The 23,930-nt window shown below is 38.5% G+C and overlaps 1 protein-coding gene across 1 annotated transcript in view; it reads right to left on the bottom strand.

Annotated features, from left to right (window-relative positions):
• Positions 1–23,618, bottom strand: part of ARHGAP18 (Rho GTPase activating protein 18) — a 93,928-nt gene extending 70,310 nt beyond the window's left edge. Inside the window, exon 1 of the mRNA XM_061378357.1 lies at positions 23,511–23,618. Coding sequence (XP_061234341.1) covers positions 23,511–23,554 — 44 coding nt within the window. The 5' untranslated portion in view covers positions 23,555–23,618. The remainder of the gene's footprint in view (positions 1–23,510) is intronic.
• Positions 23,619–23,930: the final 312 nt, after the last annotated feature.

Here is a 23,930-nt window from a genome sequence, read left to right as displayed (position 1 = left end):
AGTAGTGATTAAATTGCTGATAAAACCACCAGAGATAGTGATTCCTGTCTTAAATCTGTCCTTAGTATAATGCACTTCAAATGTGGATGTGGATTTAGGAGCTTAACACTGGACACACTTTTTTCTTTGTTATGTTTGACAACTTAATAGGATCAAACTTTGTCCTGTTACAACAGCATAACACCAGCATAGTTTTCTTTGATGAAATTATTCCATATTTAGAGTGAGATCAGATAAACAATTCTGATTAAACAGTAATACAGATGTATTATTGCTGGGAACTGACATGAGTATCGCTGCTGTCTTTCACTGATGTATCTTCTGCCTAAACCAATTTGTAGTCAGTAATCACTAATCACTGAGTTTGCGGTTAACACTCATGCTCTTAACAAGGTATGGACATGCTTATTTGGAAAGTAAGGTTGTTCGTAATCAACTAGATAAGAATACACCATTCAAAGCATGTAGGTTTATGTGACAAAGGAGATATCATTGAGAAAAGAGATTAAAAGTCAGATGTGGCAACGGAGGCATGGACTCCAGTTGTGATGCAACCAAAATCCTTTATTGAGAGAGTTTAACAGGCTTTTATAGTCCTTTGCCTATCCATTAGTAATTGTTAGCGTCGGATAGTTTCTTTTTGATACTTTTCGCAACATCATACCCTTTTCCCAGCCAATGACATTACTGATCATGCGCCTTTTCAACCAATCACATTATTGTCCAGGCGCCTTTGCTTGAACAACTTATTTGTACCCAGATGTACAAGCACATTTTTCTGTTACCACTTTCTGCTACATTATTACTTTCCATTTTCCTTGAACACACATTCTTTTGTCTCCTCAGTCTGTATTGGAGACATTCATTAGCTCCTGGGAAAGTCCCAGGTACAACATTACATCTTTGTCTTCAGTAGCTTCTTTGTTTCAATATCTACAGTTCTCGGAGATAATCTTGGTGTTTTAACTTTGATTCCTCTTGACTCCCATGGTTTGCAGTTGATGAGGGTCAGGTTGTTCGTGCTGCCGTTCAGGTCTGCTAGCGCAGCTTCTTGTGCAGCATTCCCCACAGTCAGAAAATCAGGCTATCTTGCCACAGAATGCAGCTTTTTCAAAGAGTTTAAATATTTAAATGAAGATGTCATGCAGTTCCTTTACACGCAATATAATCAGTTCCTGGAACCAAGAAGATCACGCACAGTTCTCATGCTTAGAGCTGTCTTTACAAAGAAATTGCTAAAAAGAGAACTTCTTAGCAGTACCATCCTTCATTGCAGCTTTACAGGGTTTGAATATGCATGTGTTCAACATATGCTTTTGACTCTTCACTGCAGAGCAATTTTATTTTTTTAAAGTTTTCCCAAATAAAAAAATATGTCACACTGATTTTCATACTTCATATAAATACATGACTGGATATTTTATATAGGTGATGGGTGATTGTTCACTTCCCATGCTCCTGATGATGTGTGAATTATCAGCAGGTAAAAATGCAACCCACAGAGAAGTACTGGCTTGAGGAAGTAGTAATAGGTCAGCTTACAAATTCAAATTCACAGCCTGACTTCAATGGCAGTAGATGAATTTATTCCTGCTGAGGTCCCGAGATCCCCCTGGAACCAATGCCAGTGCTGCAGTAAAAGTACAGCTGCACTTCAGGACTTCTGAAGTATCTTTTTTAACATAGGAGAGTTTCATCCTTCCCTTAGCGTTACATACTGTAATTTTTTTTCAGACTGGCTTCATGTGGATCAGAAAATGTCTCATCAGTTCATTCACCTAATTCACATTCAAATAAAATGGTAGCACTTCCATTGTCTAAATTGTGTTTCCAGGATTCCACCTTGCAACCAGAAAAGACATGAAATGGAAAGTTGTTTGTATATTGCAAGATGAAACCTAACCCTTATTAAGTGTCACACTTCGTGTATTGCTGCACTCCACTACATATAAAAACACATACATGAATAGTGTCCTGCAGCTGCTGGTAACCAATGCTAGGAATAATATAAAATAGAATATTACAAGTTACATATGCAGGATATGATTTCTGTTACTTATTTCTTGATGTCTACACCCATGCAAATGATTTTATCCAACACTGAAAGTCTGTGAAAAAAAATCACTTTTAGATTTAAAAAAAATCCTCTGCCCTATGTTAGACTTCCACTTTAGGACATAAAAATGGATCACAATCTAGAACTGCCCGTTTATTTCCACTGACTAGAAGGGTTGACTGTGTTCTACTCGTGTGACCTACATTCAACATACATGGCAGTTGAGTAGGTCACATGCAGATGTCCACATCTGTCAGATAAGCTCCACCTTTGATGCTTTTATGTTGCCCTTCAAAATATAAAGATTCAACATTCTGTTTGAGGGGAGACCTTACCGCTCTCTACAAATACCTGAAAGGAGGTTGTAGCAAGGTGGGTGTCCATGTCTTCTCCCCAGTAACAAGGACAAGAGGAAATGGCCTCAAATTGTGCCAGAGGAGGTTAAGACTGGTATTAGGAAAAATTTCTTTACAAAAATGATTGTCAAGTACTGGAAGAGGCTGCCCAGGGAAGTGGTTGAGTCACCATCCCTGAAGGTATTTAAAAGATGTGTAGATGCGGCACTTACAGACTTGGCTTAGTGGTGGATTTAGCAGCGCTGGGTTAACATTTGGACTCAATGATCTCTAGGATCTTTTCCAACCTAAATGATTCTATGATTCTGTGTGCACTATATGACATACACAACATGGATTAGTTGGTATTCTGACATGTACTGGACTGGTATATGTAGGAAGTGTTTCAGATCAGCTTGCATATCCCTGAACATCAAAGATGGGGATGAAGTTACGCATGTGTAAACAGAAAGCCAGTAACATATTTGCTATCCAGCATATTGCAAACGTTTCTTATGGTCTGATCCTGCAAGCTAATGTGTATCCTATATTCAAGTTTTCATAGGATTTTTTAATGGGAAAATATGTCCAATACTATCAAGAGGCAGTTTGATATGTGAGGAAATTTAGCAAGCCAGACAGAACTGGCACAGAAGCAACTGCAAGGACATCACTACAGGTAAAAGAACTGACACCCTCCCAACTTTCTAAAAGTTTTTACCTTTCTCCTCACTGCCCTCCACATACATCTGATTTTTTTTCCCATAGCAAGAAGAAAATAAGAGGGACACTTCTTACATTCCTCTCTTTTCTTGCAAGTTGCTCTAAAATGCATCTGGTGCACTCTGGTGGCTGCTTTGGTAATTCTTAATTCGATGACTGCAAAAGGAGAAACAGTAACTATGGATGATGATTTTGAGATAATCCATACAAAGTCTAATGAGCACATGAATTTATTATAGTTTATCCAATTTGATTTTCTTGAATGCAGTCCCTGGAGAAATTCAGTGCTTGTCCATCACAGCCCATCTGCTTACCTTATATTAATCATAGGGAGGGTTAAGGGCTGAAGTTCCCATCTCATCTGCTTTATGTTTTCACTTGTGGTCAGACAGCTGCTGAATTTTACCCAGAGGTATATCAGTTTCAGTAGTGGTAATTTATCCACATTTATTTGTAGTGTGACCTTGCACAAACCCTCGTATCAATTCTAGCTTCCCTTTCTCTATCCATATAGCAGGGCTAGTAAATACCTAGCTATTTATGAGGATTATTCACCATATGGTCAATTACATTGAAAGGTACCCCCAAAACAGAGCACATTTCTTGCCACTACACCACTATGTTTACTTTCTTTTAGTGCATGATTTAATAGGGGAAAAGTGACATGGATTTCTGTATCCACAAGCACAGAGGACATATGAGAAGTTAGTACACTTTGCAGTACCTCCATATGAGGTATAGGACTTTGGGGGAAAACTTAGGATAACAACTGATGTTTTATGCTACTTTTGGAAAGCCAGCATCAATGGTGGGGACCAAGGGATTTTCACTGATGACTGAATGCCCCTTTTCTCTTGAGCTAGTTTTGATACTTTCGGTTTTATAAATCATGACTTCAAAGATGCTGCTAATTAGAAAAATACAATGTGTTTTCCGAATATAATGGCCTCGATCCTTCTTCATTCTCCCAAGGTGTCACCTAGATGTGATGCACACCAAATGCATTCATTAAATAGGTAGATACACTCTACCAGCATATGAAAATGAAATAAAAATAAAAGAAAAATTCTGGAGCATAGTATCTCATGTTCCTGTTCAATCCATTTTACAAGGCAGCTGTATAACTCGTAGAGAAGAGGTTTTCTGGGTTAAACGTGCTATGTATTTTTGGTTTTCTTTCAGGGAGATATCTTCCATCTTTCTGACCATCCTTGTCAACTCTGCATCTGTTCCAGTTTGAACTGATCTTCCTTACTTATGAGGGCCCTGAACTCTAGAGTAACCGGGACTTTGTACAACATCACACTCTCCTGACACAAACATGGTATTGTGGAAAACATTAGGTTTTTTTCACAGCTTATAGATCTTCTGTGACTGACTGACATATGTGTGTATGACACACTTCGAGAAGATTTGCTGAACAGTTTGCACATCAAGGCACATTTAGGAAGGTCATTTTGAAATTTCTTACAAGGGGTATAATAGAGTGTGCTAGGGGCATTCAATTTGTTGTTGTGAGGGTGCTGTTATGTAAGTGCCAGAAATCCTGGTTTGCCTTTTGGACATCGCAACCAACACCAAACCCACTGGAAAAGCAGGAGCAGAGATTCCTGTAGCTCACAACTTCACCTCTTCCCCTTGACATCAGGAAGTAGACCACTATATTCAACATTTGGGGTATAACTGAATGGATGAACTGACCAGCTGAAGTTTCATTGAGATGGAGATGGTGATAGCAAATGAGAACATACCTGAAAATAAATGTATGATTTGCTGCTTTAAAAGGCAGACTGTATTCATCACTCAGGGTCACAATCTGTGCCAGCTACTCCCCCCCTGCTTTATATCAGGTTTGAGTAGGGGCTGGGATAGTTTTTCTCAGCCTACATCTGGCTAGGAAGTTGAAACTTTGCTCTGTCTCACACATGTTCACTAAGTCAGTCTGCACATGGAGCGGGAGGTCTTCCCTTCATTACCCTTCTAATTTTGCTGTTGCCTGCAGATCTGATCACAGCTGAATTTGTGCCACTGAAACATCTGGTGAAGTAAAATGTAGAGCAGCCATGAAGGAGAAGAGTTTCTTCTGAGTTCAGTCAGTCAGAAAAGCTCACGAAAATTGTGACACAATCCTAAACTGAGCAAGCCAGAACTATCCAGAAATGCTGCTTTGAGCTGAAAAGAAATGCTTCAGAACAAAGGAAGGAACAATTGCATGAGTCATGGGCTACAAGAAAGAAACCACTTCTCTACAAGGGCTTTGAAACTGAAGATTATCCAGTAAAACTTCAAGTTAAACAAAGCAAAATATTCTTAGCTCTTTCTTACTAACAGAAATACTCATTTTGCATCATTCTCTTTCATCCCAAACAAATCTTAGAAATGTTTCCTTCTCCCACATTTTACACAAAGCAATCAAATTCAGCCACCCTTAATATGGAGTATTTCAAACTGTCAGTATTATTTTTTCTGTTTAGAATTGAAACAATCTTCTGAATTCAACATTAATTAAAAAAAAAAAATGGTTCATACCAACTCAGAAATTCATTTTCCAGAAATTCGACTAAAATCCAAAAGAAGGGCACCATACTTTAAGCACATGTGAAATCTTGACTATAGTTTAAGAAATATCATTAAAAACTACAAGGAAAATTAATGTGAATGCTTGTGTATAAACTTGTACAAGAAATACTTGTGGTTTAATTTGTTTCTTTATGATTGAAAGCAGCCAGTGAGAAAGCCGAAAAGATGCCAGTCATACAACGAGAATAATAAAAATTGAAAACACTATTATAGCTGTACTATATTGCTGGGTACTTAGTTCATGAGTAATTCTAGACTGATGCATAGCCATACATATTAGTTACAAATAATTTTAAAGCAGTCATCAGATTTGTAGCCTCTAAGACCTCAGTCCTCAAAAGGTACATTTGTGACAGTCACAGATGACTAAATTTAATAAATCACTTGTTGCAGATAATTTGCTCATCTCTGACTGCAGAGAAATTGTGATAGACGGGTTTGCACAGCAAAGTTCAGACAAAGCTGCTGAAATACAAGGCAAGAATATACTGGCACTGCTGTGCATTTTGGAAGCAATAGCTAGTGTTACAGAAGGCTAAACTTGAAAGTTTGCTTACATCAGGGTATCATCTGTGCAGTTTCTGCAGGAAAAACATGATGTTTGCAGTTCACTTGGAAGATATTCACCCCAAAAAAGGATATTTATGTTATAATGGTTAGATTTACATTGATTTAATATAGTATCTTATTATTTTGTTACTCACGCTATGTATAATACTGTTCACCATATGTCCAGGAAGAAAACAAAAAAAAGAGAGAGAAGCTGAAGTATTTTTTAAATTAGCATGCCTATGGGGAAAAGCAATGTAAATGTACATAAATAAATGTAAACAAACATATACATAACATAAATATTATGAGGGCATCTATGATCAAGTCTCTTGAAATTTCCATCTATGAAATGCAATGGTAGCTTCACTGGGAGAAATTAATATAGTTACGAAGAAAGTCAGAACTAGAGTGCACAGCACAAAACAGTTCAGGAAGTGGGGTGGCTTTGCGGAGGAGGATGCACACACATGCCCACCAGGAGGGAAGAGCACCCAGGGAATGGCTGGAGCCATATGGCTGCCACATGGAAGCACTGCTTCAAGTGAGCAGTTACAACATGGGGCTGCATTGGAGGGCTGTGGTCTTTGATGAGAAGCCATGTGCAGCCCTTGGCTAGTGCTCTCAAATCAGGGGAGGGTTACATCTTGGCACTTGAAAATGAATGGAAATGGTGCTACTAACTTCCATCAGTGGAAGCATGCATTTTGCTCAGGGACAGAAAGCAATTCCCAGGATCCAGGAACACCACCCCTTATACGTTTTCATGTATTTTTACTGAATTCAAAACCAAGTTGCCAGAAGGCAGTATAAACTGGTCACTAGTGTTTCCATCTTGGAATTTACATGAGTCCATCCATCGCTTGTAACAGGACAAATTATCTAAAATATGAAGGAATCGTCAGCTTCTTTTTTCTATCCTTCCTTGACCATAAAAGAAAGCATTTTATTACTTTACATACTGTATATGTACTTGTGTATATGAGAGACATCTAGAGGCAAAGAGCTAAGGACCACATTTTGCATTAATGAAGGATAGCATTTCTTAAGGGGCACACTGTTTCCAGCCAGAGTATAATCTCTATCAGTAACCATGCATTTTAAAAATACCTGTATAGGAAGTTGCCTGCATAAACTTTTGGTTTTACCTAATTTTTACAAACTAATTTTCTATCATCTTTAAAACTTTGAGTAGTTTAAGGTATTTCACAAATTCTCATGGAGAAGAGACTCGTCTTGCATGTGAGCGTGCATGACGATGAAACTTGATAGAAAATACTACAAAAAACATCTGAAACCATGAGCTCTGCTGCTCTTGAGGGCATTTAGCACCTGTTTAATTTAGCTTTGTTTTAGAACATCTTACAGAAGTACATGTGGGGATTATCATCTGTAGGAGCTTCCATAACCTGCTGGAGGATGTACAAAAGCTTCAAATATACACATGTACCTCCGCTCCAGGAGAGTCTACAATTTTCCTAGAACTATAACACTGATATTAACAAATATCATAAAATCACATTTCTGTTAGCTTAGCTGGTTAGAGGTAATCAAGTAGTAGTCATAAGAAAATTATGTTGTGTTTTACATCTCTGTGCTGTCATATATAATCTGGATTTAAGAGGACAAGCTACACACTGACAGTCAAGTCAGAAGCAAGGCAAAAACAGCACAAGAGGCCACAAACAAGCAAGCCTCAAATATTGCCCAAATGTTTTTCTGCCTTGTTTCCTGTACATGCAGACACACAATGACCAGCACTTGTTTCTGGTCAATCAAAAAAAAATATAATTTTAATTGCCTAATTGACATTATCATAGATTGTGTTATGTTCTGTTCTTATGGAGACAGAGATGATAAATATTGATAAATAGAAAAAAGGCAAATTGATAAATTATATGGTAAATGCCCACATTTTAGGACAAGAAATTATCAGATTTCCACAGTTGGGGTCATCAGTGCTTGTGAAAAAGGTAGCCTTATTTAATCAAAGGCTGAAAAAGCTTTAGAAAATGGGACTATAAATGACAGGACTAGAATACAGCAGCTTTTCTATAGCCAGAGCATACAAAGCAAAATGTTGACCCCACTGGAGTCAGAAACTAAGCCTCTACTGGTTTTCCTGGGACTAGCCCTGAGTTCCTGTCCTGTGAACTCAACTTCAGCTGCAACACTTGGGCTCCTTTATGCTTGTCCCTGCAGGAGAGACAGGCACCAGGGTGGCTCCAACCAGAACTTCAACCCTCTTGCGTTTCTGCTGGCCTAGTCCAGCTGGGGCTGGAAGGTCACCAGTCTGTTCAGGCTTCTAAATTGTCTGCTGAGGAATAAACAAATAAATTTATGAGGGAATTGTTCACTTTCTGGGATTTTGATTCATAAAACATTTGTAATATTTAAATTGCTTTTTCCTTGTGTTTTGGTTTTGCTTGTTTGTTTGTTTATTGTGGATAGCTATAGGACAACCAAATACTTTCTTATTCTGTATCCTGTTTGCATTTTTTGTTTAGATCACCATTTGATTTATTTCAACATCATTCTTTGTACTACACAGGTCTTTTATGAAATAGCAATATGGTAAAAAATTTACATCTCCTGTTTTGGGGGGTAAAAAAAAAACAACAGGTGGGAGAAGGGAACAGCAATGTGAAACTCTGCCAGAATTTCCATACTATTCTTGGCCCCCCATCCCATGCTTCCACTGAAATGATAGGATTATGAGGTGTCAGCTCCCTCTCCCCTTCAGGTTCAGAAAGACGCTTACAGTTCAGTCTGGGCACTTGTCAACAATACTTGATTTTGGAGCACTTCCCAAAAAAATCAGAAGAATTATGGAAAAGGACCTTTCTCACTAGGGCCTTTACATGTTAATTTGCCAGCTGGACTCTTCTAGGATGGTAAAGAAAAAGACCCCAGTGTAGGTAAATACTATCAACATATGAGTACGTGTAACATTTAGTACCTGTTCTGGAATGTAAGTGGCTGTAGCAGCATAAAGTGCAGCTGCACTAGGGCTTTTACAAGCATAGATATTGTTTATAAAAAAAGCCCACATTTCTCATGGATGTAGGCTGGTTTTCAAGAGTGCAGAAGCCCACAGAACACTCACAAAAATCACAAAATTAATCTTCAGCCATTGAACTTTCATCTATCTATCAATTTTAGCTTTACCAAAGCAGCAGCAGAGAACGAATGTCTGCATGATGACTCTGGGGCTCCTGGCCATGAAAAAATGGTTAAGGGGAAAAAGCTGCATGCCTGCCAAAATTAATCTTTTTTCTTTTCTTAGCTTGTTAATTTCTTCCCTTCAGTTTCTTGGGGGCATCACCAAAAATTAAGGCAAAACTGCTATAAAAGATTACAGTAAGAGCAGAAGCTCATAGGAGCAGATTTCAAGCTGAAGATATTTCTTTTTTTCCTAGCTCCAGTTTGAGAGTTATCTATTTGTGGAAGCATCAGGTTCTACAAGATTATTTATGCAAAGTGCATTTTCTTTCAGTAATCACAGGAAGGCATTTTTACCACAAATCAGCACAAAGTATAATGTGTGCTGTAATGTTATGAAGAAATGTATATTACAATATACAACCATAAGAGTTTTAGATATCTTAAGTGCTGCCTGAAGTACATGGACAAACCTGGAATATTGTTTTTCCCATAAGCAAGTACATAATTTTTTAGCTGCCAACAAGCAATGAAAGGGTAGAAGCTTAGGACATTGCCGTATCCCACCACCACAAATGCCAGCCTCCAAGTCTCCAAGTACCCTGCTTTCGTCAGTAGGATTCCTTAGTTTTAACTAATCAGTTCAGGTTACTGTAACTATTTTAGACAAACTAATTTCTCATTATTTTGACTGCAGGGAAATCCTTTAAAGAAAAGCAAGGTCAACATTTTAAAATAAAGCTTCATCACTTCATCCTTAACAATGACCCAAATTTCAAAGCATAAAGACCCAGGATGTATATTGCAGTTTGTATTATTCACATTTAGGAACTGAAAGTACAGAAGTGTTGGAATAGATGATCGTGTACCATTCTAAAATTATAAGCATATAGCAAAATACAGAATTCTGGGAATATACTTACAAATGTACCAATGGCATTTATACTTGGTATATGTAACCCAAGTTACATGGCAAACCCTTTGGCCTAGCATACTCTTACTGAAGTAAATAATGCATGTTAATAATAAAATAAGTATTGGTGTAAACTGTACAGTCAGATCAGGTTTTCTGTTAAGAGGCTGATTGCCCCCAACATCCAAACAAAACACAGTGGCAGCTGTGCTTATGTTTAAACAATAATCTGATTTAATCCATTTAAATACTGTTTCTAGTTCAAGGCTTAGTTGTGTATACTTTGCTCATACTAGTAACTTAGAAATTTTACTGCCAGCTACTGTAATTATAGGATCAATAAAAATTAATGATAAAAAATAATAATAAAAAACCCACCAAAAAATGCTGGGGGGCAGAGAAGGTGGTCTGCAGGTGAAGATGGGGGCCTAAATTAGTAAGATGCAAACTTTGAAGGGGACAAAAAAAAGTATTTTATCAACAGATTGTTCACTGTCGCTTCCAGTACCAGAACTACGGGGAAATAACTATAATTACAAGGAAAAAAATGGTTCAAAACAGAGCGTGGTAGCATTTCACAAAATGTAACATTAAACAGTGGAATTGCTTGCCACAGGATGCCGGGGAAGCTAAAAGCTTATACAGGTTTTTGGCAAGACCAGACGTGTTTGCGGAAAAGAAATCCATGAACTAAACACATTAGAAGAACATCTGGCTCAGGAATTGCCTAGCAGCATATGGCTGTAAGCTGGCAAAAGCACTGGGAATGTCGGCCCTGCTTTAAACCTCTTATGTGGGTTTCTTTTAAAAACAGGTAGGATACCAGATAGATAGACTTTTGGTCCAGTCCCATACAGCTACTTTTATGTTCAAATAGGCAATAATTTAAAATATTTCTTGTTCCTTGCAACCATGAAAGCAGTGTAAAAATGCATATGAATGACAAAAAAAAAATACAAATTACGATTCAGTGTAGGACAAAAGCAAAAACCTGTTATTTTAAAAAAGTTACACAGCCTTTTAATTTTATGATTTAATTTCTTGAACTTTCTGAGGATAAAATTTTTTATTACATTTAAAAGAATAACCATTTGAGGAAATCTGGATCACATTTAACATGCCACAGACACAAACAGTCCTAAACCTGGATCTTGTGATACACAGTTTGGCCTGCTCCTGCTTTGTAGAATTGAAGCAATTTTCAATTCTAACCCCTGTAGCTGAAACATTTGAAACACAGAATAACAGTGGCAGTGTACTTATCTGCAGAACGCAGGCCCCTTTCTAAATTACAAGCCAAGACTTTAGCTCATAGTAGATGTTCAGTGTTATCTCAATTCAGCAAATTATGCATTGGCAAAATAAACATGTATTTAAATTTTAATGGTGCATTTTAGTCAGGTGAAAGTGTTGTGTTTATGCCCTGATTGGAAATGTAAATATCAAAAATGTCAATGGACAAACAGAAGGACATCCTCTGCATCACTCCAAATTTCTGAGTGATATTTTGAGTTGAAGAATTAGAACTGTCAAAGACATTTTGTAATAACAAAAAGTAAAATAAAAACAAAAAATAAAATGTCAGGATATTATCAGCTCCTATGTCCTTTGAAAAATTATATTCACATGCATCCCCAGAGCTCATAGTCCAGTCCATACTGCTGATGCCTGCAGACTGTCCCACTGATCATTTGGTTTTAGTGTCATGTTTGAAGCTGTATAATATAAGCAGAGTATTCCATATTTTCTTTCATTCCATTTCATCCCTAAGCATTTGATCACTATTCATACATTCTTCAGTGACATAAAAAAGCCTGCAATATTTAATTCTATCAGGGCTTGCAATATTTTTATTTTGCCACAACTGTTCATATTTGCATGCAAAGTCTCATTGTTGGAAGCAGTAAATATGAAAGGGGACTACAGAATCCAGTGATTTACTAAGCTAACAATATTAGCTAATACAAAATTATGTCCAAAGATACCCTGAATTACAAATTAGTGGTTGCACAAACTCCACAGCATGATTCTAACAGTGAATAAGAAGTTCAGTCTCTGTGCAGCAAGTCTATGGTGTGTTCCAGCCTCTGGAACCATCATCGTCAAACATGAAGTAAGGAAATCTGTTTCTCATAATGCATATCTGCTAGGGAGAGATGACAGCCAAGTAGCAACGTTTGTCCTTTCTGTCCTGCTATTAGGAATATCTTATGTTTTGCAAAAGAGTGAGCAGTTTTGGTTTTGCTTCCCTCAACAGTTACTGGGCTTCTGTAAATGGATTTTGGAGACCTTGACTGTGGGCCCATTCACCCCCCAGCAGAAGCTGGAAGTTCTGCTGCTAGACGTTAGAGCTGTCTTTGAATATTTCTTCTGTCAATAATTAAGAACATATAACAATTGCATAACAATTTCCAAACTGACATTCACATAATCCTTTTGCCCTTTCCTGTGTATTGGAGAGGCTGTTATCCTTAGTATGACCTGTAGCACGCACACCCAGAGCTGGGTAACAGTGGGTACAAACCAGATGCCTTCCATAGCTTTCATTTTTCTTGTAGACATCCCTATTTTCAGTTCAAAGGGCTTCACCTGAAATTATACTCGAGTATTTCAGTACTTTCAGTTCTGATTTTCTACTCTTGAAAGGTACAGAATTATTTGCCTGACTTTCAGTGTGACCCTTTGTCGTGGTTCAAACCCAGCCAGAGAGCTCGTTCGCTCACTCCCCCTCTTCTTGCCCTCCCCCTATTCCCGGAGGGACAGAGAGGAGAATCAAAAAGAATGCACCTCCCATGGGATGACATAAGAACAGTTTAGTAACTAAGGTATAACACAAATCACTCCTGCTACCACCAATAATAATAATGATAAAGGAAATAACAAGGGAAGAGAATACAACACCTCACCACCTGCCGACCGATAACTCGCCCCCCCATCCCAACCAAGCACTGACCGATATCTCCTCCAACCCCCTCCATCTCCTAGCCCTTCCAGGTAACTCTCAGTTACATCCTGGGCATGACGTGCTGTGGTATGGAATACCTCTTTGGTCAGTTTGGGTCAGATGTCCTGTCTCTGCTTCCCCCCTCCCGGCTTCCCCTCCTCCCTGGCAGAGCATAAGGCTCACAAAGTCCTTGACCAAACCAAAACATCATTATTATCAGCTCTGCTCCCAGCCCAAAAGTCAAAACACAGCACTGCACCAGCTACCAAGAAAGAGAAAAATGACTGCTACTGCTGAACCCAGGACACCCTTGTTTTTCCTCCACTCCATCTATGCCTGTATTTCATGGTGTTCCCAAGCTGAACTCAGAAAACATCCATAAAGGACAGGATCTTTAGGCCAAATTCTCCCACTTCACAACTAACAGTGCATCACCAACTCGAAAGGATATTTAAAAAAAAAAACCAATAAAAAATACAAATGTTTCGTTTTCTGCTTTCAAGAAATACTTTCTCAGTTCGCAAGCCTTTATGTGACCTCCAATAACAAATGTATTCAATATATGGGAACATACTGGCAGCTGTCAGTTAAACTAGCACCTATGATGAGACCATGATTCAACAGTGTGCAAATCAGATTCTCATGGATTAGTTTTGGAACTCCAAGCTTCACCTAAGTAGCTCTGCAATTTGAAGCTCAGGGAATACCTGAGGCAAATGCAGTTTTGTGTCCTGAAAGTAGCAGCTGGCAGGAAATACAGAGATGTCAGCCTGATGTTGAATTCCAAGGCATGATCCTTCAGCTTCAGTGGTTTCAAAAGACTGTCCAAACTTCATGCTTGGCCTTCTTCTAAGAGTGGCAATTACAAAGTATCAAGACATGTAATATTAGTTAACATTTTGATGTGCCCCAAATACCTGTTTTTAACCTTGGTACAAGTTCTGGATCCTGCTGACCCACACAGCATGCTCCCAATGACAGAACTAAAAATAAAACGTTGATGCAGAACAACGTTCATTGGTTCTCTGGGTACTTACTTAAGCAGCTGCCAAAAGTAAACAGGACTATACTATATGTAATATGTGTATATATTTAAGAGGTTTTTATTGTGATAAGTATGTGCATTTACTAAGACATACATTGGAATGACTGAGCTTGTAATGGTGCAAGCAACAATCTACCACAATTTTTCTCATTAGCTTAAGGAGGAAATAACTGTTGTCAGATGGCAGCATGATGCCAACAGTCAAACAGGAAGGTTTACAGCATTTGAGTCATATTAATCCTAATGCATGAACATTAATAGATGCTTTTCATCAGAATGACTAATGTAGCTAATCTCTGACACTAGCCTGAACTTCTGACTTGCCTAAGAAAGCTATACGCTGTTGTTAGCAATGTAATTGATGAATTAATGTTTCCTTTAGCAAATAATGTCATGAAGAACTTATAAATCTGATGTAAACCATTAAATGGATAGCAACATGAAGCCCAAAACATTAAAATGGTATTTCTGTCTTAGCTCTAAAGACATCCTGAAAGAAAACATAACACCCTGTCCTGCACTTAAATTCTACCATATACAGATCATTGTGATTTCTTCCTCATCAAATTGAGCTAGACCTTACACTCTGTTGAGAGAGAGTTCAAAAGAAATTGCTAAGGACACAGAGTGCAGGGGCAGCCAGTGTATACCAGGGAGTTCACTGCATGCAAACTGCTGTTGCTTAGAAGCAGCAATGGAGTCCTGAAAGACTGAGAAGACACTTCAAACTGACATTTGTGTTCCACCCTCATTTCACATCAGTCTTATTTCGTAACACTGAAGGTCTTTGTTGATCCCATACGTAGCAAGTGTATGTACACACGCATGCATTCATAATTCTTATTTTGAAATTAATCTTAAAGTCTACTTACTGCATATGACTGTTACATTTAAAATCATATATGTTTAATGTACTTTTAGTATTATCACCTATATTTTGATGAGGTTTACAGCTATTATTATGATAGTGGTCATTTTTTAAATTATTTCAATTTTGTTTCAACCAGTTTTTATTGACTATCTAGGTACATCACTTACCAGAAAGCTGAGTGTGACTGTGGCTTTCTGGGGAACAAAAGCTAACTACAAATCTGCTGCTGCAAACAGTTCAAAGGGTTATCACACAGCCCAATCCTTAAATTTTATTAGAAATTGATTGCTTAATTGTATTAACTATCCACAGCAAGTTTTTAGCCAAATTAAGTTTCCTTCTTAAGTTTGTCTAGAGGCAGATATTAATCTTTAAAGATTACTGGGTATATAAACCATTCAGTCTCAGACATATAATTACAAATCAATACCAGGTCTCTAATTCACAGAGAGCATGTGCTTTTCTCTGGCTAAGAAATCTTTTGTCTCATTATATCCAAGTCTAATTGCATTTGCTGTCATAATAGCAAAATATAGCATTTATCCATGATGTTAACCTGTTGCTAGTGCTGGCCGCCAATGTAGGACCATATGCTTCCGTGAAGAGCAGAGAGGACCAAAATTGTTTTCACAGAATTAAAACTTCCAACAGGAAAAATACAAGGGAGACCAGTTCTCCTCCCCCACCACCCTTCACTGTAGTGATCCCATGCCAGAACAGGGTAGGAGCAAAGGTCCTACAGCTCACTGCCATTTAATCATCCGAGACAAACAAAACTTGTTCTAAAGGACATTTCTCTCCTAGTTGTCAGATGTTATCACAACTGCAGCTGTCTTTCTGCATGTTCATCTGAGCAACACAGACTACAATGGATGCTACCACCCGGGTGAGTCAATGGCCGCTCTATGAATGAGAGGCTCAGATAGTCTTTTCCTCGCAGGGGAAATGATGAGGCTCACATAGTACAAAATAAGGCACATTACTTTCTCTTTAGACAGTTAATTTCTTTTTCAAAGCAATTAGAAACATTAACGGCTACTGAAATTCTATTATCCCTTAGCTGCTGTAAATGTGTATCACATAACAGCATTCAGCATAAAAATCAATCCACCAGGTCCAAGACAAAGAAGACATATGATATACTACTGTAGCAGCATTAATTTGGTTTATAATTCTTATTTAGAAGTGGTCTAGCCTTCTTTCCTCTGAATAATACTTGTACGTACAATCTTTGCTCATTTTTGTGTCCAAAGTAATACAGAAGTATTATTAAAGTATTGAAGTACTACACTCATGATGACTGAGCATCCTCTTTCCTTGCTTATTTGAATAAGCATAATATTCAAAGAAGGATACCAATTCTCAACAAATGTCATTCCCTTTCAGGTGAGTTATCATTCCAGCCATTTAACTAGTTCAATGTGACACTTGCAAAGCACAAAATGAACCACTACTTCACTTTTCTACCTGCTAAGACTGTCTCTTACCGCAAATTTTAACTGGACAAAATGAGCCCGCTTAGCACAACTTTCCATAGATGCTTGAGGTTTTTTATGTTAGGGCCATCGTAATAAATTGTACACAGGAATTTCACAGTTTTATTTCAAACAATGTCAATAATTTCTATAAATACATTAGTAAGTGGTAGTTTTCTGATAATCCCTGTCTGTAAAAACACTCCTACAAATGTTACATGGCAAAATATATGACAGGAATCAGAGTTCTGATTTTGCAGTTCCTCTGTCAGTTTTATCATTTAATGAAAATATTGTTTTCTGCTTGATTTAATAGTGAACACAGACTTTTTTTTTTTTAACTTCATATTTGAGTCTCTCTGTCACACACAGTTGCATGTTGATTTCTCTCTGTCCTTCATAATTCCTGTGCCAAAACCCCCCATAGTTCTAGGAATCAGTTCCTACAGAATGGACTATAGGGGTTGACTTACACCTGTGAAGAGGGGGAGGGACTGTCCTCTCACTTCTGCAAGAGGAATTGACTTCTTTAAATACTGTGATGTCATTACTAACAGCATTTTGCAGACTACATGCCTTTTTTTCATCCTATGTCAGTTTTAAACAAAAATAAGAGTTCAGGCTTACCCACAGATGACCCCCAAGTCTAAGACTTTGAGTTCTCTGTTATACTGCCTTACTGTCTTCTTGGATGTTCAGTATCTACCGTAGAAGAAGATCTGGCAGCTCCACAGAGATAACTGACAAGTGTGCAGCCTCTTTAGTTGAAAAAGTAAATGGATTTATCTAAACACTTTATAAGGTATGAGCAAAAAATGTACAAGAAAGCATGGAGCAGAAAGGGGGCAGCAGAATATGACAGGCTCTGTTTTAGAGGTCAGAAAGAGTAGGGATAAAATGACAATTGCCAGAAGTTAAGCTGAGTCCTAGCAGTTGACAGGTCCTAAGACCTAGCAATATAAATTAAAACAAATGTACACTATTCTTTGGCAGTATAGAGTAAAAGAGAAATGAAATTGCAATGAAGTTGCTACACAGTGAGAATGCAGTTGAGCTAATGTTGGCATGGGCACCCCAAAACTTCTTGACTTAATCTTCTGTAAGAAGAATGACAGCAAAATCCAGACATCTTCTGAAAATGTGTGTACAATGCTAAATCACATCCAAGATAGAAGCAAAGTTTTTAAAGTTTGGTAAAATCAAGCCAGGCAGAATAGATAGTTTCCTGCACCAAATATTGAAACAATTCACCTATGAATTCAATTGCAATTAAAAAACATGTAACAGCTCAAGGGGTTACCACAGAATGCCAGCATAACAAATACAATTCAGAAAACCAGAAAAACTGACAACTTTACATCTGTTACTCTGAGATTGATAGTCTTTTTCAGAAGTCTTTTTAAGAACTTCAAAGGGAAGAATATTTTGAGACATACACAGATAGAAGGAAACCTGAGATAAAATACAAACTGGCTAAACCAAGGCGAATACAGATGTTGGTAATAAAATAACTTCTTGTATAAAAGATGGGGGTTGCAGTAGATCGAACCTAGATGGCCTTCAGTATTACATTTGATACAGTATCACATAAGGAACATAACTACATACATGATTACACAAACAGGAGGTTGATAACGGTGTCAGTTTGTAAACTGAGGAAAAGTTTAGCTAAAAAAGAAACTGCAATGCATTGCACCAAAAACAAATGATTAATTGGGGGAAAGAGAGTTTTCCTATGAAATTTCTTAAGGTTCCTTCTCACTGATGATCTTATTAATACTTCAATTCACAACTGTCCCGGTTTCAGCTGGGATAGAGTTCATTTTCTTCCTTGTACCTGGTGAAATTACCTGACACAGCATAAGCAGTGCTATGTTTTGGCTTTAGTCTGAGAACAATGCTGACAACACACTGATGTTTTAGTTGTTGCTCAGTAGCACTTACCCTTATCAAAGACTTTTTTTTTACCCTCTGCCGGTGAGGAGGAACACAAGAAGCCAGAAGGCAGCAGGGACAGGACACCTGACCCAAACTAGCCAAAGGGGTATTCCATACTACACCATGTCATGCCCAATATATAAATTGGGGGGAGTTATCTAGAAGGGACCAATCACTGCACAGGTCATGCTGGGTATTAGTCGGTGGGTAGTGAACAATTGTATTGTGAATCACTTGGGTTTATTGGTTTGTTTTTTTTCTTTCCCTCTTTTATATTCTCTCCCCTTGTCATTTCCCTTAGTAGTAGTAGTAGTAGTATATCATACTTTAGTTATTAAACTCTTCTTACCTCGACCTGTGGGTTTTACGTTCTTCCGATTCTCTTTCCCAGTCCCCTGGTGAAGGGACATGGGCAGGGAGTGTGAGCCAGGGGCTGCATGGTGCTGAGTTAGCGGCTGGGTTTAAACCACTACAATAACTTCAGCACAGAAATAAAAAAAAAGTTAAATTTACTGACAGGATGAAATTAAGGATATCAATTTAGAGGAAGTCCAGGATATTATACAGGAAAAATGGATAAATAAAAGGACCGGGAAAATAAAAATGAGATACAAGTGAATGTATTTAATAGACTTAATAACGAAATTTTGTACTATAAGCCAGGGACTTACCAGTTTGAAATGACAGATAGTAACTGGTCACAAGACAACCATCAGAGACAGTGTAATACAGCAATAAAAAAGGCATATGAAGTTCTATGTGTATCTAGATCTATTAGGCTAGATAGCAGTTTTAGTATAATCACAAACATTGATCAGACATTACTTAAAATTATAATGTCAATTCTGATCATTCATAAACAAGAAAGATGTATTCAAACATGGACAATCACATGGGAAAGAGCAGAATCCATTCAGCATGTGCAACTAAGAATCAACAATAAAATTGCTGTTTGCAAGTACTCCTAAACATGGATACCCTGGGTGAGAAAATCCATTTCAGTTAATGGACAATGCTGACACCGAAGAAATGTGTAGAATCTTTCCACTGGCAACTGTATGATCAAAATTAGAAATCCAATTCTACATACCAAAAAGAGCAAGGTTCCAGCACCACCTGCAAGGACAACCTGCCTAGTATTTAAAAAATCATAGCATGTTTATGAAATGGATTAGAGACGGTAGCTTTCTTATAAGCCACAGTATAGCATGCAGTGAACTAGGAAGTCCCTTCCAACCTGGCATTCTGCTGTGCTATGTTTGCATACTAGGGTAGAAGAAGTAACAGAGTAGCTACATAAGATATTAAGCTTTTAAGAGAAAATATACTCAGGAACTGCAGGAGTGCAGAACATCACATCAGGTCTATATGTACCATAGTGTTAATTGCTTTAATCTATAATTTTGCAAGTGAAAGAAAATTATGTACAAGTATACCTTTGGCTTTGAGGGAGGAGGAGCTGGTAAGAATCAAAGACCATGTACCCCATATGTATGCTAGTGCAAGAGCATAAGAAGCCATGAAATAACATAAATACTGAACTTCCAAGAAAGAACTTAAAACCAGGGACAGCTTTTTTCCACCTGCATAGCAATCATTTTCATTTCCTAAAATGAAGAATTACCACAGCCATGCTTCAGATCGAATTCCTACAATACAATTTACTGTGAAAATCTCCTTCATAGCACTGAATATTCCCTCTCCCCATGAATGCCTTACATTCATAAGTCTACATCTTTGTCTTCAGTTTGCTTGTGTTGCCTGGTATTGTCCTTGGGAGCTGCTCTATCTGCTGCTGTCTCCTTTGTCTGTTGTTCTTAAAAATCACTGCTCATCTCATCTTTTTTTTTTTTTTTTTTTTTTGTATGCTGCTCTGCTTTCACTTGGTGAGCAATCTTTGTTTATGTAGAGATAATTACATAATGTACCTTTATAGGGAAACATCTCATCTTGCTGAGAATGTAGTTTTGTATTTTTGAAATTATTTTCCTGCCTGATCCATTCCCATTCAGTGATCCTGCTTTTGCCTGACTGAAACTAATCACAAGTTTATGACCAAGCTGAATGCGACTTAAATGAGTACAGAACCAGTACAGGGCTAATTACTTAAGGTAAATGTAATAGACCATATACTGCTACATGATTTCTTCTAGGAATTATAAGTCCTGTATTTCAATGTATTTACTTCTCATTTTCAGAAAAGGCATTTTTTAGAATAGCTGTATAGTGTCTAAGGTTGTAATATTCCCGTAGCTTCAAAACCCTGTGTCTGATTCAAAGGTAAGACAGATTCTTATGATGTCCACATTTCTGCTAACTGTGCAAGTCCTACGGTGATTTGAATTAATTATCTGTTTCTCAGGAAGTACTGAATTAAAGGCATAATTACGATTCCCTAAGGGTCTGATTATAGTAATTGTTTGGGCTGCCCAGTGTACTATTTTACTGACATAGTCTAAGCTTGTCACAAACTGTACTCTTATGAACTTATTAAGTACAGTTTTTCAAATTCAAATATATTTTTCTTATGGCATATTAGCATAATACTTATTCATTTAACTGTGGCAGAACCTTAAAATCCAATTCATGGACCAGAACTTACACAGAATACAAAAATGACAGCTGACCCTTAGCATTTCTGCAGATGCTGCACTTGGGGGAGAAAAAGGGACAATACCGATGATAAGCATTTTTCCTAGCATACCAACCACCTATTTTTAACTCAGTCGAACAGCTTATTTTTCAATTTCCTTGTTGTTAATTGGTTTTTAACTACTTTCACTCTCACTTATAGTAAAAAATATTATTGCATGGCTAGCCCGAAGCCTATTAAAATGATTTAATCAGAAATAAATATATTTCAAGAATATGTCAGACAATTTCACATTTATGTACTCTATTGTTTTCCTTGTTATATTGCTAGTTACTTGCTACTGGAGGCACAAACTAAGCATATAGTAATGCCTAATAGTAGCTGTTCATGACTGACTGGCACAGATTGAAACATCGATCACCTATCTATCATGATTTCGTGACATGGATGGACAAAAGTATTTTGTGATTTTGCCAAAATCAAGTTGCACTTTAAGCCTGCAGATTCACTAAAGATGACCAAGCGCCCTTCCACCATGTGCTCTACGTGCTCTATCCAACTGATGTGTACCAGTTCCAGGGAACACTTCTTGCTAATTCATGTCCTGTCAGATACTGCCACTATGTACCATTCCACCAATACTCAGTGAAGTATCTATTCTCTTATTTAGCTTTGACAAATGGAAACTCATCCTAAATCATGTTCACTCAGGACTTACTCAGTTCTTCGTCTGTTGCATTTACTGAGTCCCTTTGCTGCCACATATCCAACAGCTCTACTTCTCCAATAAAAACTAATTGCTGGACTTTTTAACATCTTCCCTAATTTTATCGACTTCCTTCACTCAATACTAAAATAATCAAAGTCTGCTTTCAGCCAGGCCACTGACCACACATTTGTTAAATTTTCAGGTACGCTCATCACACTTACTCAACACCTTGATGCTCGCCTAGCCTAAGAGCTTCCTTTAAGTTTAGTAAACTTGTTAGCCTCTCTGCATCTTGTCTCATGATACTTACAAAACACTTGACAGTGATCGGGCTGCTAATGGTTTAAGAACATAACTTCATTGCTTAGCTGCAGTCTGCCATCTGTCTGCATTATTCACCATTTCCTAATTCCTTTATTATAAAACCTTTGAGGAAGAGTTCTTTTTCCTTTTTTTTTTTTTTTTTTTTTCTCCTACATTTATAAAGCAAATAGAGCCAGGAAGCTCTGGTTCGAAATCAGCAATAAGATGCTGCTGAACAAATAAGCACTGTTCAGAGGAGGACAAGAGGAGATACACAGGCATGAGGCATTGGTGGGAACTGTTCCTTCCTGACTTCCCTCTGTATTTGCTCAGCAGAAGAATGGCAGCATAAACCCACACAAATTTATACAGTTAGAGCTGTGATTTTGGTTAGGCTTGTAGAATAGGTTAAACCATTTTAGCAGTTAAAACATCCAATTGGGAAAAAACAGGTTAAAACCCAGTGACATTACGTGCTCCTCTCATGTAATGCATGCCAATTCATACTATTTTTTAATAATCATTAAAAGATATCTACAGACTGCAGATATCAAGTTGTAAATCATACCAATAAAAAGTTACAGTACATATGAGTACCCTTTTTCCACTTATTCTTATAGCTACCTTGGAAAAGTTTAGCTGATGAAATCAGTTCCTAGAGCTGGCATACCTTATGTGAAAGTGCTGCATAAAAACATCACCACTTTCGCAAATTTAATTTCTGGCTCAGGGTATGCTCTCTCTTGATAAATTTTCTTTACATTTTCAATCAAGTCTTTTGATGAACAATAAGTGAGAAAAACTCTGATCCAACAAAATACATAGTGGAACATCACCAGGACTGCACATATTTTTGCTTTCTCTCCACTCAAAGCAAACATATTTGTATTTATCTGCTAAATTCTAATTAGAACAGATGATACAAGGAGAAAATGGCTTAGTATGCCAGAAGTCGCATAAAGACGAAAAAATACACTATTTGCCTAGTCCATGCTACTGTAATCCCACGAAGCGCCTTGCCGTCCCTCTGCGCCTGCAGCAGTCCCGCGCAGAACGGCTAAAGCGCCGGGAGCGAGTGCACAAGGAATAGCCCGGCCGGGTCACGTACCGGCTACGGTAGCAGACCCGCTCTCACCCACCGCTCCAGCCCCCTCGACAGTCGCTCATTCCCGCACCGCAGCCGCACACCTTTCCCTCCCGGCCCCTTCCAGGTCATGGTTATTGGCGTGGGCCCTGCGGCAGCGCCCAGCGGGAGGGGCTCTAGGCGGTGGCGCCGGGAGGAGCAGGGCGGTGCCCGCTCTCGTCCGCCCTTACCTCAGGTGCAGGTAGTGCACCAGCTTCGTCACTACAGTCACCATCTTCCCAGGTCACCTTCCCCGCCGCTGACCTCCGGGGTGCCGTTGACCAGACCAGAAAGGCGATGCAGCACGCGTCTCCTCCCTCGGCGGCTGTTCCCGGCAGCTTCACCGTCTTCAGTCCCCCCGGGGCAGCAGCGGCTTCGCCTCTTGGCCGCTCACCTGCCCTCCCCGGCCACCGCTGCCACGCAGAGGCCCGCCCGGGCAGAGGGCGGAACCGCTGCCCTCCCGCGGGGCCGCCCGACCTCGGCCCCGCCCTGTGCCCGCCCCATGGGGACAACACTCGGCTGCCGAGTTGGGCAGCGGGGCAGAGTTACCGCATCACCACCGTCTTCCAGCCGCATTTCCTCAAGGGGACGAGAATGTGGTCTCATGCCTG

The sequence above is a fragment of the Neopsephotus bourkii genome, unplaced genomic scaffold (genome assembly GCF_033783945.1).
Source record: "Neopsephotus bourkii isolate Nb327-2 ecotype Australia unplaced genomic scaffold, CSIRO-AGI_Nbou_v1 NB_1765, whole genome shotgun sequence".
Lineage (NCBI taxonomy): Eukaryota > Metazoa > Chordata > Aves > Psittaciformes > Psittacidae > Neopsephotus > Neopsephotus bourkii.
Note: the sequence above shows the minus strand (reverse complement) of the source record. Positions and strands in the feature narration are given on the sequence as shown.